At 41.5% G+C, this 18051-nt stretch overlaps 1 protein-coding gene across 1 annotated transcript; it reads left to right on the top strand.

Annotated features, from left to right (window-relative positions):
- The first annotated feature begins 281 nt into the window (after nt 1-281).
- LOC132125466 (Krueppel-like factor 13) lies at nt 282-17661 on the top strand. The gene is made up of 2 exons (XM_059536908.1): nt 282-1063; nt 15988-17661. The coding sequence occupies exons 1-2, from the start codon at nt 610-612 to the stop codon at nt 16311-16313; spliced, it is 780 nt and encodes a 259-aa protein (XP_059392891.1). The 5' UTR covers nt 282-609; the 3' UTR covers nt 16314-17661.
- The last annotated feature ends 390 nt before the right edge of the window (nt 17662-18051 follow it).

An 18051-nucleotide genomic window follows, 5' to 3' on the forward strand; every position in this document is an offset into this window, starting at 1 on the left:
TGTTTTGAGTGAGTGGGTGAGAGGTGGAATATTTAACAATTTTACAAGAAATAAATGAATATTACTTGAAACACTGACTCCAATCTCACACCTGCCAATGCATGTCTCATATATGCATTGGGAAATTTATTTTCAACTTTCTAAAAAGTTTGGTGGGGGCAAGTAAGGTAGTGCACTCCGGGACACGTCGCCATCCAATGAATGCGCGCCCGCACGGTGACGTTGCCAAACGCTACCGGGCGACACGCCCCCAGCATGGATACAATCAGCTCTAATCGGCGCACAAGCATACTGTCACACTTTAACGGTGTGAGGTCTACAGCAACGATGGCAGTTTTGATACTCAATCCAGACAAGTTTTCAGAGTTCGCATCACAAGAAACCTATCTCTAAATGATGAAAGCAGTCGGCGTGGCGCGCTCACGGCTCGATCTCGCATGATTTACATGCAGGATGTCAGTGTTGCTGAAAAGCCGGTAAGATAGTGCAAAGTGAGTTTGCTTACGAGAGCTGCCTATTCAGCATCACACAAAGGGATCTACTGAGTTCAGTGGTCTACTGGCATTAGGTTTGAATGCCATAAAGAAACAACTTCTACTCTTCAACGAAATGGATCACTTCGCAGCAGAGTGCCTTGTGTCAATGTCCAGCCAAGCAATAGTCCACGGTCCGAAAGGGAATAGAGAGATCAAGCCCGAAACTGCGGCTGCACAGAGGAATGGAGAAGAAACCAAGGAGTCTTTGAAAGACAACTCATCCCTTTTTGTGGTGGCGAGAATTCTGGCGGATTTTAATCAACAGACCCCCACCAATTTTGCCGAGCAGGCAAAAATAAAGGAGGAGAGCACGCCACCAACAGCAACCCTAACCAGAGATGATGGGAACTCTGCCACACCTACCACCACCATCACCGGCGACTCTGCTCTTAAACAAAGAAGCAAACGATTTAGGGGTCGAATTGAACAAGAACCCCCACAGAAAAAGCACAAATGCCACTATTCAGGGTGCGAAAAAGTTTATGGCAAATCATCCCATCTCAAAGCCCACCTAAGGACACATACAGGTCAGTTTCCATTCCTGCCAAGTGTAATGCCGTTTCGCAGATCCAATGTAAACAGCGCGAAATTTACGCGTTCGCACACTTTGGGCACATTGTGTTCCGCACAAGGTCCGTTTTTACGTGATGGGACAACTGTTGTGTTGCAGTGATATTCTTTATTAAACATGCATTTACTCTAACTAGTAGTTTTAAAGGAAATAAATTGTTATTCAATGTAAATATTGGCACGCCCACTATGAGGAAGCTATATGGTAAACAGCAACAGTTCTTCTCTCCTCAGTGCCTCGCCTATATGAGCCAACTCAACACACACACACACACACACACATATGTCCAATAAACCAGTTTCAAGTTCCAACTTTATTGGCACAATTATTCTGCGTACAATGTTGCCAGCGCATAAATCCACACAATAAAACTGTAAAATGAAACAAAGTGGCAGGAATGTTAATAAAAAATAATAATAGTTGCAACAATGTACCATAAAATAAACACTCAACAACAATACCAACAGAAAATAAAACTATTTACAACATATAGTGCGCGTACTCATGCATAAACACATTTGTTCTACATTCAATACCTTCTCAGAAAAATCGCTCGCAATTCAAATTAACAACACTGCTGGCATAAAAAGAGCCAGGCACCCCATGATGTAATCGCTCATAAAGTCGTGTAGGCTATAATTTCAGGAGGCGATGGTGGTAGTTTGCGAAAAGTCAATGCCGATAGCGCGCGGCGCATACAGCGTACGGCTTTTAAAGTCCAGAAACAACGAGTTCGCGCATAATTTCGTTTTCTTTGCGTTAGTCCTTTAGATACATGCAAGGGGGTTAAAAATGAATAAAAGATGGGGGTTGTAGACTTCTGCGGTTGCTTGTTTGACTGTTAAGCTCTTTGTTGTGATGTGCCACACCCCCGTCGGACAGACTGCCAGCTGGTCTGGCCAGCAACAGACTCGACCAGCCGAGCGCTGAACCGCGCAGCGCACCCGCCCTCAGCGCAGACCTCAAGCCTTCAAAACAAGGATGAAAAATACGTTTAGAAAAGTACGTTTCTGTACCGCATTTTTTATCATTTATTACTGCCGCGTTGTTGTCACATCAGACAATAGAGGATCCTCCTGACAGGAAACCTGCTCTAAATCGAAACGTTCTCGACACTTAAAGGCGTTGTGGCCTCAGATCAGAGATAAACCGCAGAAGTGTAAATAGTGTCAGGGTTTTCCGAAACACACCCCTGGTTACTCTAAATGATGAATTCACAGAGTGCAATGTGTCTAAGCAGGAAAAATATATCAGATAGAGTTTCTATAAGGACTCTGGTGTCAAAGTGTGATGGTTAGATTGATACACTCAGTTCTTTATCATCGTCTCAGCTTTATAAAATATATAAATTTAAGAATATGTAGGCTAATTGTTGCTCATGTTGGTTGACCACAGTTATCTGTATGTTAGGGGAGGACATACAGATAACTTTTATACAGTCTTTTATAAACGCCTTTTATACAGTCTATGTAAGATAGACTGTATAATTAGATTGGTTAAGGTTCAGCTATTGTGCAACATTTTTAGCTTTGTGTTAGCATTCTAATTAAAGCACTGCCACTTAATATATAAAAACAATATGTAACACAAATCTAAGTAAATAGTCATCTCAACTAATCCAGAACCCAACATAGTGACTCTTGTGGTTTTGGTGTTCTTAAGATTTGATCTATTCTTGCTCATGATGACCTACTAGATTAAATGGTTATCTTTGAAATTAAAAAAAGATAGCACATCTCATCAGTCAGAAAAAACAAAAACTGTCAGAATAATGCAAAATGTACTACCATGCCTATCTGGATTTGCTTTCACCGTGAATAGCATATCTGACGAGGCAAGACTATCCCAAAACCTTACATTGACTTTAAAATAATACATACTGTGTGTATATAGTGTGGGTTGCCCAAATTTTCGGTACAAAAGACTTGTGTATAATATAAAACTTTGAAGCTTTGATGTACTCGGGGTGGGCGTGTCATCTAAACAGTTGTTCCTTTTAGTTTTTACTTCGCTTGATAATGTAGGTTGGGTCACTTACAGTATATATAATGACATGTTTATGTCAGAACACACCACATACCACCCTGCATTCAGGCATATTGTTCTGTAAAACCCCAGCTTCAGTTGCGGTCCAGTGTATGGTGTTGGTTATGTGTCTAGTTTTGTGTTGACATGTCAAAGTAAGTAAGTAAGGGTTATTTAAGTCGATACAAAGATAAACAGCTCAATTCATAGTTTGCGTTGAATTTGTTTATGGTGTGTATTTAAGACTTCCCTCTCATCCTGTCTTTCAGTTGGGCTATTCTCTAAATTGTAGACTTTAGATTGGGCTTTACTGTAGCCACCAGTCTGCGATCGGACCATGATTCGGTTAAACAATGAGTGTTCCATCTCATTTGTTTTGGTAATCAGAGAATGTGGGTCATTTGAGTTCAGCAGCCCAGGCTCAGTCAACCTTCTCCATTCTGGTCGCCTTTCTTAAGCACTCACTCAGCAGATTTTCCATCAGTCTCTACCAATGGAGCAAGGAGAAGATGGATCTTTCTCCCAGCAACGCACTGCTTTTGAACTGAAGGGGGAACACAGAGTTGCAAAAACAAACTTGGGTAGCCAAAAGTACTGAGGACCTCATTTGACTTCAGCAAACGCCCTGAATTCCCTGCTGGTTCTGGTTTGCACCCTGCTTTGGATCATTATTCTTAATCCAGCAGGAATTGGGCACAGAGAGTTGCGTCCAGCTTTCTACTTAGACTGTAGTGTCGCCGATGGAGTCGTATACTGTAGCGGTAGGATAAAAGCTTGGGCTCTGGGGCTTTCCTTCATGCGCAAAGATGCAGTCATGCTAGTCAAACTGCTTTCGTGAAAACGATTAGTAATTTCAGAAAAATGCAACAGGTCTTGATATGTTTCTTTTTTGCATTTTACTGCCATGGCAACTTATGGATAAAGTGTAATAATTATTTATTTAATTTGTTCGCTAGATCTTTGCGGTGTTCTTGTGCTATTCTGTTGAACAAGTAGTTCCAGGTGAAAGGGGGATGGCCCAAACCATCACAAGTGCAAGCTTGCTGGAAGATTTTATGACAGAACTGAAGCAGATGCACTGTCATGATCAAACGGCACAGAAATGTTGCACAGGGCTCTGCTTTGAAATGCACTGCAGCAAATGGAGTTGTTTAAATAGCACTAAAAGGAACTTTTTAACTTTGTACTTTTGAAGACTATACAATATTGCATTAGTATAAATAACTGTGTCAAGTCAAGTCGTGTTCTTTCCCTTCCCAAGAATTTGTTACTAGCTCACTTAACTTTGAAAAGCACTTGTTTCCAGACTGAAATGACCCTTTCCATCTTGCTAACGGTCTTATACTACATTCATTTGCCAAGCCACCAATTTTAGGTTCTGGGTCTATTTGAAGCTCAGTTTTCTTTTTAAAGAAAGACTATGTATTGTTACACTGCAATTCTGTGGTAACCTGTGGTTACAGAGTGTCCCTCACTGAGATAAGTCTGGTATAATAACCTTCTTGTGACCTTTCGAGAGGACCTTTTCAGTTTAGCCTGACTGTACTGCCACTGCATCTGTTCTCTGGGTACATCTTGGACTTAAATCTCCACTTTGGGGCAGTTGTGGCCTAATGGATAGAGAGTGGGAGAGCCGGAACCCGAAAGTCGTGTGTTCGAGTCTCAGGTTCGGCAGGAATTGTCGGTAGGAGGAGTGAATAACTGCTACTCTTTCTCCTTCAATACCACGACTGAGGTGAGACCCTTGAGCAATGCACCGAACCCCAGACTGCTCCCCGGGCACTGCAGCAATATGGCTGCATAATGCTCTGGGTGTGTATTCACGGTATGTGTGGCCTTGGATGGGTCAAAAGCAGAACACAAATTCTGAGTATGGGTCACCATACTTGGCCACACGTAAGTTCACTTGTTGGGGTTTATAGTCATGATAAGATTAATTCAAGGCCGATGAGAGCATCAAGTATAATATTTGACTGATGTTTTATGGCTATGCACAGTCTCAAGGCAAAAAAGGAGGACACACAGGAAAGTTGGAGAGGGTAGAAAGTAAGGAAAAGATTCCAACTAGCATGTGGCTGGATAAGCAAAGGCTCATTAATCATCCTTATAAACACAGATGGACAGATTCAGAGAGATGCTTGGTTTGCATTTGATGAGTTGTTAACTGTAATGGTGCACAATATGCTTGCAGATGATAATTTATAACATTCTCATTACTTTATTAGGGCGCATTTGACTTGTTACGAGAAAAGGAACCTGTGGTATGCATACATGCACATGAAATGGGTGTGGGGCCATCAGGGAACAAAAAAAAAAGATTTTCACAAACCTGCAAGTTTTGGTTTAGGAAGAGGAAGTGACATGGCTTGAGGAGACTGCCAAGGCCATGGCTGTGACGTATTTTAGCGGTTTGTTATGCAGAAAAGACATGGTGTCCTTTCAGTACATGTGAATTTCTCATAAGTGTAGTTCCTCTGAAAGTGTTTTGCTTGCAATACCTGATTTTTTTTTTGCCCAAAGTGAAACTGATGTATTAGTACTTATACCTCTATAGCATCAAATTTCTACACATGTCAATATTTAATGAAATGCAATAAAGCATTGCTTGATTCAAGTTAAGTGCAATTTGTTGCATAATGTTGATTACCTCAAAATATAAATTCAACTCGTCCCTCATTTTCTTAATTAATTTCTTCTGATACAAGTTGCGGTGAGCTGCAGATCTGTTTAAATCAAGTCATTTTAGGGTTTTATGGATTTAAGTGTTGTCATCATGGCAGCAAACTGCATGTAAGTTGTGCAAAATTTTAGTAAGCCATTTTATTTTGGACACTAAAATCAGGTTTCCATCTGTTATGTTTATGTCTTGTGGCTAAACTATTGAAACAGGGAGCATTTTTATGTTTCTGAACTGGCCCCATTCACTCCTATTGAAAATTAATATTATGCCTCAAATGCTGTCGATTAACCTTAATTTGTACAGAACCCAGTATATTTCCTTAAGTAGCCTGCATTTAGCTAACTACTTTTCCCATATAATCCTCTTTAAAGTTTTAAGGTATGGTATTCACCAGACTTGTGTTTGTTAGCATTCCCTTCCAGTACTTTTTGAAAGTCAAGGCTAAATGGAAAAAGTTCATTAGGTTCACAAATTGCTTTCAATGGCAAACCCGTGACGGACCCTCGTGATCAGAATGGGTACATGTGGCCCCTGTGTTCTGGGTTAATCTCCCTCGCCCCATATTCTAATCTGCTCCCTGTACAACTCCCTAATGTCATCTGGGGCCAGTTCCTAGACCTATTATCCTCATTGGGCTACTCAGGACCTATATCACTAGTCCTTGTACTCATGGGAATATATCCAGGGAAGTCGAGGGGCATATTACCACATCAAGCCACTAAGTACTTCAGAGAATCTTGAATATTGATAGCATCCCTCAGATCACACTGTTGCATGATGTGCTGTGCAAGGGAGATAAAATGAGATCACCTCCAAGGCCTTAGAGGTTTTTGCAATCCTCCGCCGCATTGAGATGTTAAGTATGAGCAAGCAGAGTGGTGGGATGTAGAAGATGAGAGTGAATGCAGTACACAAATTGCTCATTGTGCTGAGTGGGTTGGTGAAGAGAAGGGGGACACAGCAGGTTGAGGGTCTAAGGTTACCAGACAGCTTTGTCTGATCTCCTGCAAATATGAGGAGGCGGGGTTTCTCTCCAAACCGAAATGCTATGGAGAATAGGAGGACTGATTTTGTCACAAATTGATGAGCAAGATTGGCTAAAGCAGCTTTGTTGGGGGAAGGATCCTTAAAAGGATATTGTGCCACCAAAGACAGGATGGGCTTTTACAAACTGACGAACCTTAACTAATTTTAACGAGAATGCTTCAAATTAAAATATTTAGTTTTGAATCCTAACTTAGCATGATGTAGTCCTACTGTCCACTTTGAGTATTATGAAATGTATGGTTATTGACCCAGTATGGTAGGGTCATCAGTAAATGTCATGCTGCATCTGTGTGTGGCTAGTATGTATTAGCTTCAATCACCAGAAGCACCATACATGCATACAAAGACCATAATGGCACGTTTCACAGTTGGTTAGCTTTTTTGTATAGCCTGTGAACTTATGTTCATTACGTGACCCTTTGTATTGTCTTCAAGAGTCCCAGTAGGGTGCACAATGTAAAGATGACATTGTCTTGCTACAGAATTTGGTGCATGGACAAAAACAGTGTACGTGGTCAAATGTTCTCACTTGAACAATAGATCCAACCACTGGTTCAAGTGTGCATTAAAGCAGCGAGTTCCTAGAACACCCTCCTCCCAGGTTTATAACAAATACACGCAAAATTATAATGACTCGTCAGCCATTTTTCTTTCCTCTGCACTGGGTTATTTACAGACACGACATCCTGTGCAGTCATCCAGCCCATGGTTCAGGTGGAAGGTTTTAGAGGATGGGTGGGACTTGGGCACTTCTGCCCTGTGCTGGGCACAGTGCCATGGCTGGAATGGAGTTGGGCTGGGCTCAGTGTGAGGATGATGGCTTCACAGCAGAGATTCTACTTTTTCTGACTAAAACTATTTTCCGTTCCACACCCCTGGCCTACTACCTTTGTAACCAGAATATATGTTAGATGCCAAGAATGCATGGGCTTGGCTGACCAACTTGCCATTCAGGATATGCACAAGCTAGTTAATTGGGAATGATGTAAAGCAGGTATTTTATGAGTTTTGTATGTGCACCTGTGTTTGTTTGAGAGAATATTAGTACAAACAGAAGTTAAAAGATGCAGATAATTGGGTAAAAATTTTAACCAAATTTAGTTATGTACACTTTCCACACCATTTAACCAGTCATCTATTCTTTTCAGAATTTTACTGTCAGCCTTCTGTGTGAGGGGTAGAAACCATGCTTTGATGCATCTCTCTCTCTCTCTCACTCAAATATGATAGGCTGAAGTGCTGAAGCCCCCTGGGTGTTTCATCATGCACTCATCCACCCTTTTGCAGTCATCCATCTCTCCTGAAGCAGCCCTCACTGACAGGAATACAGTTCTCTTATTTTACTTTCATATGATGAAAAGCATACAGTTTTAGCTGCTATAAAAGCCAAAACACAACCTGGATTAGTTGACTCACCATAGTCACGCACATTTGGTATCGGAGTTGGTACCTTTCAAACTCTTCTGAACTTATGTACACTTTAGTTAGCTTTGGAAGAGTCTTATAAAAGCGAGTCTGTTCCTGCCTAACCATCCCCCTATTGCCCTGTGTCCTCTACGCCCACCCATGAGGGCATAAGGTGACAGAACTGCTAAAGCGTTGTATAGTTTGAGTTTGCTTTCTTACATTTACTATGTATGGGTGTCGATTTCTCTGTGCAGGAAGAAGGGGATCTGGAGCTAGTGTGGAACTGTATTTTCAGCTTCCTGAAGCATGAGCCGCTGGCTTAGGGTCTCACGCAATCTCTGTGTGGGGCGCTAACACTGCAATTTGTGGGTGGGGATGTACTGTACAGAGAGGCATAAGTGTGGGGGTGGGTACAGGGTGGGATCCGTGGTCAAAGGCCCTCCACTGATGTAGGTCACTTGCTCAGTTGCATCTGCTTGCAATCTGATTTGGTGATTCTCTGCAGTAGCAGTATGTGTATTTGGGTTTTTGTGATGAGGATTGAGGGGGCAAACAAAAAGAAATGGAGAGAGGTTGTTTTCTGCTGTCTGCCAGACCCTTGGTTTCCTTCCAGGCTTTTATATTGACATTAGCTCTTGCCAGTGAGATGTTTGACCTCTTACTGTCTCATAAATCTGTATGTGGAGGATCCGTGCATGTGTGCTCTTCCAGGCGTGGTTGTGGGATGAAAAGGACCATTCAGTGGACAGTTATGGGGGAAGGGTTGGCTTGGCAGTTTCGAATAGAGAGGATCATACTGCCAATGCTGGTATGCTTAAGATAAACCTTCAGGAACTATATATGTTCAAAGAATAGATCACCCTTTAATTAGAGTTTAGATTATTTACTTACCCGTGTACCATGAACTTTCAAACCTGAATTACTTTTTATTTTGCAGAAAACAACAACAAAAAAGATAGTCTAAAGTATGTTTAAACAGTTTAAGTCAACGAAAGTCAGTCACACCCAAAATTAGGGCTGTGCAAAAAATCGGATGCGATATTCAAGCAAGTGGGCAGGATTTGTTTTCAAAACCTGGCAACCCTGATCTGAACGCACGTGCTGGAGATGTGTTTCTAATCACAGGAGTGCCTTTACTGACGAGATGCGCATGAAAATCGCATTCGATTTTTTGCACAGCCCTACCCAAAATAACAGTGGACCCCACTGACCTTCATCGTGTCGACAAATAAAGCACTGAGGCATTTCTGAATGAAGAAAGAAATCCTTACAGGTTTGCATCAACAATTAGAGATGAACTATCCCTTTAAGTTTTTAATCACTCATGGATGTAAACAGAGCCTCAAAGAGCTTTGACTAATGTTTGAAAGTTTATACATGGTTGACAGTAGAGGAAGCTTGTTCAAGATCAGCCTTCATTAGAACTTTTTGTTGATATCCTTTAGTTTATACAAGTATAATAGTATAAAAAAAATATTTAGCAGGCTTTGTACATGAATGTCAGAGCTGTGGTTGAGCCCACCCACCTGTCCTTGCCAGTTCCCATTCACAGGCTTATGGCTACAACTCTTAATGGAAAATAGGGTTAAAATAATTACGCTGTGTTGCAAAACAATCCCAGTGGCCCAGTTAGGCCAGGACCCACAGGAAGGTCCATTTCAAAGCTACAACAATGGGTAGGGCAATGCTGTGAGATGTGCTCTTTGTGAGGTGGGAAAATATAGAGGGGAGGGGACATAAATCTGCAGCAGTTGTGGCTGCTTCCTCATATAATGTGTCTTAGACAGTGTGTGCACATGTGCTGTAGAGACAGGGAGGAGTGAGTTATGTCTACTAGGCTTGGAAGGCTTGATTGAAATGCCTGATGGTGAAGGCTCTTCCGTCAGACACAAGGCCAGTACTATTGTTCACATTTCTCAACAGCATTAAAATCCTGGGAGGAGAATGTGCAATTGAAAGGTTTTTCATTGAAGACAATAGAAGATGATAAATTAAAAATAGTTGCCTTTTTCACAAAGTCTCTGGACAAGTCTGGCCCCGTCCTAATCGTTGCACCTGACCTAGCCATAATGTCTTTTTTACACCCACATCCATTAGCATTAATCCTCAATTTCTCAAAGTCACTGTCACGAACAGAGTACTGAAAGCCTGATCTGACTCACAAAGAGTCAATGTGGTTAGTCAACCCGGCTACCCCTCCCTCCATTAGCACATGCACATGTGTGGTGCACTTCTGTCTTTTTTGTTCCATTCCTACAGTTCTCTCTAAATGCTGTGATCTGGGTCAAACCACCACGAAAGTTTTCACTCAGTCAGCAATCTGCTCACTAGACCTTGACAAGATTAATATGAAGTTGTGTCTAATGTAGATGATGATAATGCTGACTATTTGTTAAATTGCCCATGACTATAACGTAAGTCCAAGCTATGTTTGTGCCAGACTTTGTGGTTTCTGGTCTCCATGGTGTGTTGCAGTCTCTGTGAACTCACTTCTTGGCAACCTCAGTTAGATTGGGGGCGAGACCTATATCTTCTCCCAACTCGGTTGCTTAAGGGATTGTATACACTCCCAAAATTCCCTGCTCCTGTGGGGTAGTGATGAGATCATCTCGGCAAGCATCTCATCCCTGGTGGAAAGGAAAAAGCGGAGTTGTTGGCAGAAATTCCCCAGTTTGCTGAGAGAAGCTAAGAACTCTCTCGCAGGCCGTCTTGGAAACTTTGCGATTAACCGGCCTGTCTGGGTCTCTAATGACCCAAAGCAGTCTCGTCATAAACATTGAGGGCTTGAGCTGGCAGACTTCTGCATGACCCACCAGGAATAAATTACAACCTGCTGGTAAGTGCTGCAACTACATTTGTGGTGCCATTTTGGAGATCAGGCTTGTTGTGGTTTTCCAGAGATAACAAATCAGTGGTAGACCGGAGGCTAGGACACAGTGTGCTCCTGATTCAGAACATCTGATCTAATTGGGATCACTATGGGCAACATCGGGATCTAATACATATTATATTGAAAGCATCATGTCTTGGTCTAGTTTACATCTGTATTTGTAGTATCGTTTTTGCTTTGCCTCCAGCTAAAGATAACTTAAGGCACATGCGCACTGTCTGTAAGATACTTTGCCAAAAACCTTGCAAAACCTAAATCTTTACGGCTGAATATAGGCCTTTTATACTAATCTAAGATCAGTTTTCCACTGTCCTGGTTACTTCATTACTCCAAGTCAAAATTACCAAATAGCAAAGGGTTTCTACTATAAACTCCTGTCCTCCATTTTATGTGGAAATTGTGTGATGTCTGCAAGGGATATGTCAGTTTAGTATCTAGAGGATGAATTCAATGTCTTCTCCTAATAACCTAATTAAAAGGTCTTCTCAGTCGGAACTGCTTTCCGAATGACAGCAGCTGACGTTGGACTTGCAGACTATGCTAAATTCAAAACATGTTATAGGGCATCCAAGTGTGTGGCTCTTGAGCAAACCTAGAGAGTCTACTTTGAGCTCGTGGTTATAAAGGATTTGTAAGACCTCCCACTGGAGGTCTTTAATGCCTTTCTCACGTAGTGTCTGGCTGTCTCCATCCTTACCTACGTCTCTGCCTGTGTAAGTGGCCTCACGTTTGAAGAAACCGGAAGAATTTTATCTCACCCACACAGAGATGCTGGTAGCTCTTGTTGGAACAGGTGAGCGACACCAAGTCTCTTGGATCGACATTCAGTCTGTACTTGTGTTGCTCAGATAGTGGCCTGATCAGATGTCTGTGGCATAGACTGTTCACCTCAAAAGGCCCTTTTCTCCTGTTTCCTACAGATTCAAGGGAATCTGAAGTTGGTCTTTATTCAGGCCCTCTGTGAAATCGAGTCGTGAATTTGTGTTGTGTTTTTGTACTTGAGAGAAGACATGAGCAAGTGTTTATTTACTGCCCCAGTGGCCCCAAAAGAGAACCGTTATGTAAGGCTGCTGTCTGTGACATAACGGTATCACCTCTGAAGGGAAACACTGTTGCTCGGCTACCTTCGCTATGGGATGTCCATACTAGCAACTGTGATGTAACTGCTGCAAAGGGTAACTGGGTCACTGTGTTCGTTTACACAGTGATTGAATCGAAAGCTCTCCTAATTACTGGCCCCTGTTGCGAAAAAGACTTTGGCATATGCAGGGCTGGTTGCACCACACCAAGAGGGTGTAGCTCATCAGTGTGAAGACACACCAGTGCCCATGCAGCACAAACCACATAAAAAAAGTCTCCTTTTGTACAAGTGGCATGCTGTGAATAAATATATTGACTATAGGAAGGGGATGAGTAAATGAACAGTTATTTGCATGAACAGTTTGACACAGTTGCAACATGGGTTATTGCCTCTAGTGCTTTCCCAGAGGGACAAAAACAGGAAGTGTCCGCAGTGTCCCTTTTGCATGGTTTTTGAGGTGGTAGATAGAGCTGCAGCAACTTCCATCTGTTATGAAATTGTTAAAAGCTGGACCTTTTTACATAAACCTACTTTAGAGCCATGTCAAGAACGCCCTCGTTGGTTATAATAATATTCCTGGAAACATGTCTCACTTGAACTTTTAGTCATGGTAAAACCATGCAAGCAGCAAATTTTAAGCACGGTAGTTGAAAATGTTCTTGTCTGTAGGGTAATGCTTTGTATAACAGGTTCTTTTGAGCTTATATGCTAGCTGTCCAGTGCACTAGCCTTTGCAGTGAACTGCAAATGGTGCAATTGTTAACAGTTTCCTGTAATTAAAACAAAGCTATAAATATAAGATGAGGAAAGTATAAACTTAAAAAAAAAACATATTATTGACAACTAACTTAATTTTAAATAGAAATACTAAAATGATTAAACTAAAAATGAAATACAAAATATCTATATAAAAAATAAAAATAATGAAAAAGGAACATATAAAACTGCACTAAAATTTCACTTACTAAAGCTAAAAATGTAAATGAATGTATTAATAAATACTAAAATGTATTGTACAGCATAAAACTGATAATAAAATAACTGACTGCAAAGAGCAGAATTAGAGAGTTTTTGTTTGTTTTTTGGCTTTTTTGGTTTTATGTTATTTTTCGAAACTGCTTTGCTCTCAGAAGAATTGGTCTAACACCTGCACATTGTATTGATGTCACAATTCACACCTTTACATAGCCTACTCACACTTTACAACCTTGAGTTCCCACAGACTCTTTCTTGCATTAATTAGACTGTAAATTACAGGTTGACTTCTGTCATTGCTGAAGGGAGAATCTCAGACCATCCACCGCGCTGTCCCCATTCCTACTATGCTAATGTTAGATCTTGTATTTATGTTTATATGCCACAATCATGACTAGATACAGGAGGTTTAAAAAAGGGTCAAACTAAAGGGACCCTCTCAGATTAGTTCTTGTGGGTGTGGCACGTTTGTAGGTTAGTGGATTTAAATTGCAGCTTTATATATTTACGTTATTTTTAATATTATATATTTATATTTATTTATTTATTTATGTTTGGATGGACGAGTGAGTATCAGATGACGTGGTTTTGTACCAATAAGAGCGCTAAGAAGTATTTTGCTTTACTTATGCTGACTGAGTGGGAATCAGTTTTTGTGTGTGCGTAACAATATTTTTGTGCTTTTCGTCACGTGGGTGTGTGTGGGTGGATATATAATATGACAGATTCAAGTGGAGCTACATAGACATTGTTGTGGACACAAAGCTCATTCACACACAGACTATATTTTCATGTGTGTGTGAATGTTTTATTTGTTAACATATAACATAGCAAGGGTCTACATGTGAGGTGCATATGTGGTTGTTTCTAATAGTGGGACCAGGTCTGTCTGAAAGTGAGTGACAGGTTATAGATTTAGATGGGGGCAGTCTAGACTTGCTCTGCTTGGTGTTTCTCTCACTTTTTCAATCTTTTGTAGTAGGGGGAAGGGACCCCAGCAAAGCTGTCATCCCACACATAAATTTGGAATCACATATATGTTTCGTTTGAAGTTGTTTTCCATTGGGGCCTTAAGGGGAAACAACAAAACAAAGGCAGCAGCAAAAAGCTGTCTGGATCTGTGTGTACTTTGCCTGTTCTGTCTAATTTAACCAAGTAATGACCGAGATGTCTGGCTTTTTTCTTTCCTGTTCATTGCCTTTCAAAATTATGAAAAGTGCAGTCACAGAACCCTCACAATATTCAACGGTGGTTTTAAGACCTTTGTGGTGGCGCTGCTAAGGGAGGGAAAACTGCTGTTGAAAAGCTGGTAAAATGAGTAAAGCAAATCTCACATTTGTAGAGAAAGACAACCAAGGAAATGGAGCTAAAATACATGTTGTATCTGATGTGTGCACAAAGAAAGAGGGCGTTGGTACTGCAATTTGCTCGACTGTGAGGAAACCACACCGAGATATATGGTCTACTCTGGCTTTGGGTAGATTTGTGTCTAAGCCCACTTTTATTGCCTTTTATTTTAGGGGAAGGGGTAGGGTATGGCTTCCCATGCTTTTGGCTCACTGCTAGTTTCACGTTTGAGTACAAACTGGGGCAGGGTCCCATAGTAAAGACCATTAACCTTCCTAATTAAACTGGCTGTCTGACATGTGGTTGTAATGGTGGGGGAGAAAAAAATACTTTGCAAGGTCGTTTCGAGGTGTGTGCCAGGTCCAAATAAACCAGTGAGTATGGGTTTGTGTTCCATCAGTTATCTCAATAATAAGTCAGTAAATCCCATAAGCCTCTTTGGAGCGGCCAAAGTGATACATGTCTCCCTAGTACTCTCATGATTCTCCAATTAGCATGATGCAATGCTTATTGGGCTGGAACATATGGTTCATTTTCAACACAGTGCATTCTTGGTTTAATGTGTGGGCTTTTCACTCAGCTTAGCCATTATAAAAAAAAACTTTTTGCAGACTTTTACTTCTATAGGAGAGGATTAACACTCTCTCATGAGCCGCTTCTAAATAGTTGTGCCAAATCAGGTATTTCATGTCTGGTTAAAGACTGCTCATTTGGGGATTTAAAAGCCATCCGTGGAAGGGAAACCCTTGCGTGACCTGGAACTGAATGGTCCGGGTCATTCACTGTTGTTTTTAGTGTGAACTGATCTTGATTCTATGGCGGTTTAGCTCCTCTAGTCTGTGAACTTCGATTGTATGGGGCCTGTATGGCTTTTGTGCACTGTTTTAGGTTCACCTTGTCTTCTGGCAATGCTGAACATTAGCATACCAAGAGAAACCACCAAACTGCTTCTAGATCAGTTTAAAAGAGTATATTATGCCAATGAGGCATGTCGGCACGGGCTTAATGGGGGCCATGTAGAATAAAACAGACAGCAGTAGGACTTTCTGTGCTGAAAGAGTTCATTGTCCACATAATGGCTGGATTTGGTTCAAATCAATTGGCACCGCCACCCTTATTTATGGCTTTTAGCGATGCGTGGTGGTGTTTATGATGTGGCCTCCTTAACACCTTATTTTTTGGAGCAAGTTTACACTTTCAAAAATGGTTTCAAAGAAAAGTTTCATCAGTCTAATACTCTGAAGTATTCTCACAGCTGAAACTTCTTATTTTTAGATGGCATGTTGGCCTATAATCTGTGACAGAGTGTCAAGCTTGTACAGCTTGACAGTCTGTTTTGAAAACGTTACATATGTCTTGAGTGATCATGAATGTGTGTAGTAAACACTCACCGCTGTGTGTTCTGCTTTCTCTATGTGTTTGTCACAGGAGAACGCCCCTTTCCCTGCACCTGGCCTGACTGCAGTAAGAAGTTCGCTCGCTCTGATGAGCTGGCACGGCACTATCGCACCCACACAGGAGAGAAGAAGTTTGGCTGCCCCCTGTGTGACAAGCGATTCATGCGGAGCGACCACCTGATGAAACACGCACGCCGTCACTCCGACTTCCAGCCGGCCATGCTGAAGAGGCAGCACGGCGGTGGCAATGCCACCATCTCGAGCAGCATGCGGCCCAGCTCCCTCAGTGATTACAGTCGATCTGACGCCTCAAGCCCCACCCTTAGCCCCACCCTCAGCCCAGCCAACTCGCCTTAACCTGGCCGCACTTTCTTCCCACCGTGTCTGGGTGTCCAGGCTCATTTTTAAATTCTTCTCTATCCATCATTTTTATCCCCCTAAAAAATTTAGCAGAATAATAAGCACCATGCTAAACCCCGCCGCTTGCTGTGGTGTACTGTATTGTACATGACTGCTTCTTGTAGTGCAATTTTCTTGTGCAACCCCGCAACCCCTATAAGAGAAAAAAAAAACACAAAAAAGAAAATGCCTTTTCCCCATGGCAATATTAACATGATGTACCATACGTCTGTATTTTTATAGCTTCTGGCCACAGCCTCTTTTCATTATGGGTTTTAGTTGCTTTCATATACAACCGCTCCGTTCAAATGAACTAAAAAGTTGAAAGGTTTGACAGGTAAAGATGTTTCTTTTTATTTAAAACGGGTGAGGGAGGGGGCACACATACACCTCAGGATTCAGAACAGTTTTTTCCTCTTTAATACTCACATTGACTGCACAATACAAGCATCACTTTACTCCGAAATTCAACAGAGGTTGAATTTTGCGCCATGCTCAGGGATGGCCTCATTAGCTTGAAAGAATGAACACGATGAAGAGAAACATACGTTAAGAAACAGCCTTACACATGGACAAAAGGAAACTTTGCACTCTTTATTTTTTTTATTTTTTGAGTTTGTTGGTTGGTTGGTTTTCACATCAGGGAAAGCAAATTCTGGGTTTTAACAGTCATTCATTCTCTTTATTGTTATTATTTTTTTTTTTTTAAATCAGTCTTTTGATGAGTGGCAGAACCACTCAGCAGATATGAAGGGTTGAAGGGGGCAATTCTATCTTGAGACTGGAAATTACTATTTTCAATATCGCTATCTCCCGCTAACCCTGTAGTCACACAGAGCTCTGTTGGCCTGGCTTCATGTTTCAAAGAGAATCCTCTCAATATAGCTTGAATGTCATTATCAGTCCACTTTTACATGCTGAGCCACCCAATGAGGAGAACAGACAGCACCACTTCTCTCGGTGGACTAAACTAAACTCCCCTTGAAAATTTGGAGGCTGAAGTTTCAAAGCAGCTGTTTCCTCAATAAAAACAGCACATTCATCAACTTCAGGGTTTTTCACTACAGTACAACACATTCAAAAGGACTACGCCTACGTCAGATTCAAATAAAGACAAAAAGCACATGAGCAGAATCCACCAAAGACCAAGGTGTGAACGAGAGAACATAGTGTTTTTTTTATTCTACTCGGAGGAAGAAGGGAGGGAGGAATGTTGGCATTCTCTCAGGTAACAGCAGATGTCCTGGCCCTCTGCTCTCCACAGAGCTCCATCTGCAGAGGCCTTCCATTTAGGAAACTGCATCATCCTACACAGGGCTATTCATAGCACACTAGCCAGGGAGACAAGAGCCATTACAGCGGAGCTTTACGGACTCCGTCTCGCTCACTCTATCTGACAAGAAGGAGTGGGCATAAGAGAGGGATATATGGAGGGCCAAAGCAAAGTTAAAAAGAAAGAGATATCAGATCTACACACCATGTCATAACCAGGCACCATGAATCATATATTAAAGTGACAATAATGCAGCCAACTGTGCACAGAGTTACCCAACAAAACAAACAAAAATCAAAACCATGTGGTTTACAAAATGCCTTGTCAGTTATCACTTTGTCATTGCACCTGGTTAAGACAAGTGGTTGACTGATATGAGACCGATATGCAACTGATGTAATACAAATATTTACATAATAAAAT

The sequence above is a fragment of the Carassius carassius genome, chromosome 43 (genome assembly GCF_963082965.1).
Source record: "Carassius carassius chromosome 43, fCarCar2.1, whole genome shotgun sequence".
In the NCBI taxonomy this organism is placed as follows: Eukaryota; Metazoa; Chordata; class Actinopteri; order Cypriniformes; family Cyprinidae; genus Carassius; species Carassius carassius.

Coding starts and splice junctions, on each gene's coding strand:
- LOC132125466 (XM_059536908.1), top strand. CDS start 610: ATGGATCACTTCGCAGCAGAGTGCCTTGTGTCAATGTCCAGCCAAGCA. Junction 1,064..15,987: donor CCACCTAAGGACACATACAG/GTCAGTTTCCAT, acceptor TGTTTGTCACAG/GAGAACGCCCCTTTCCCTGC.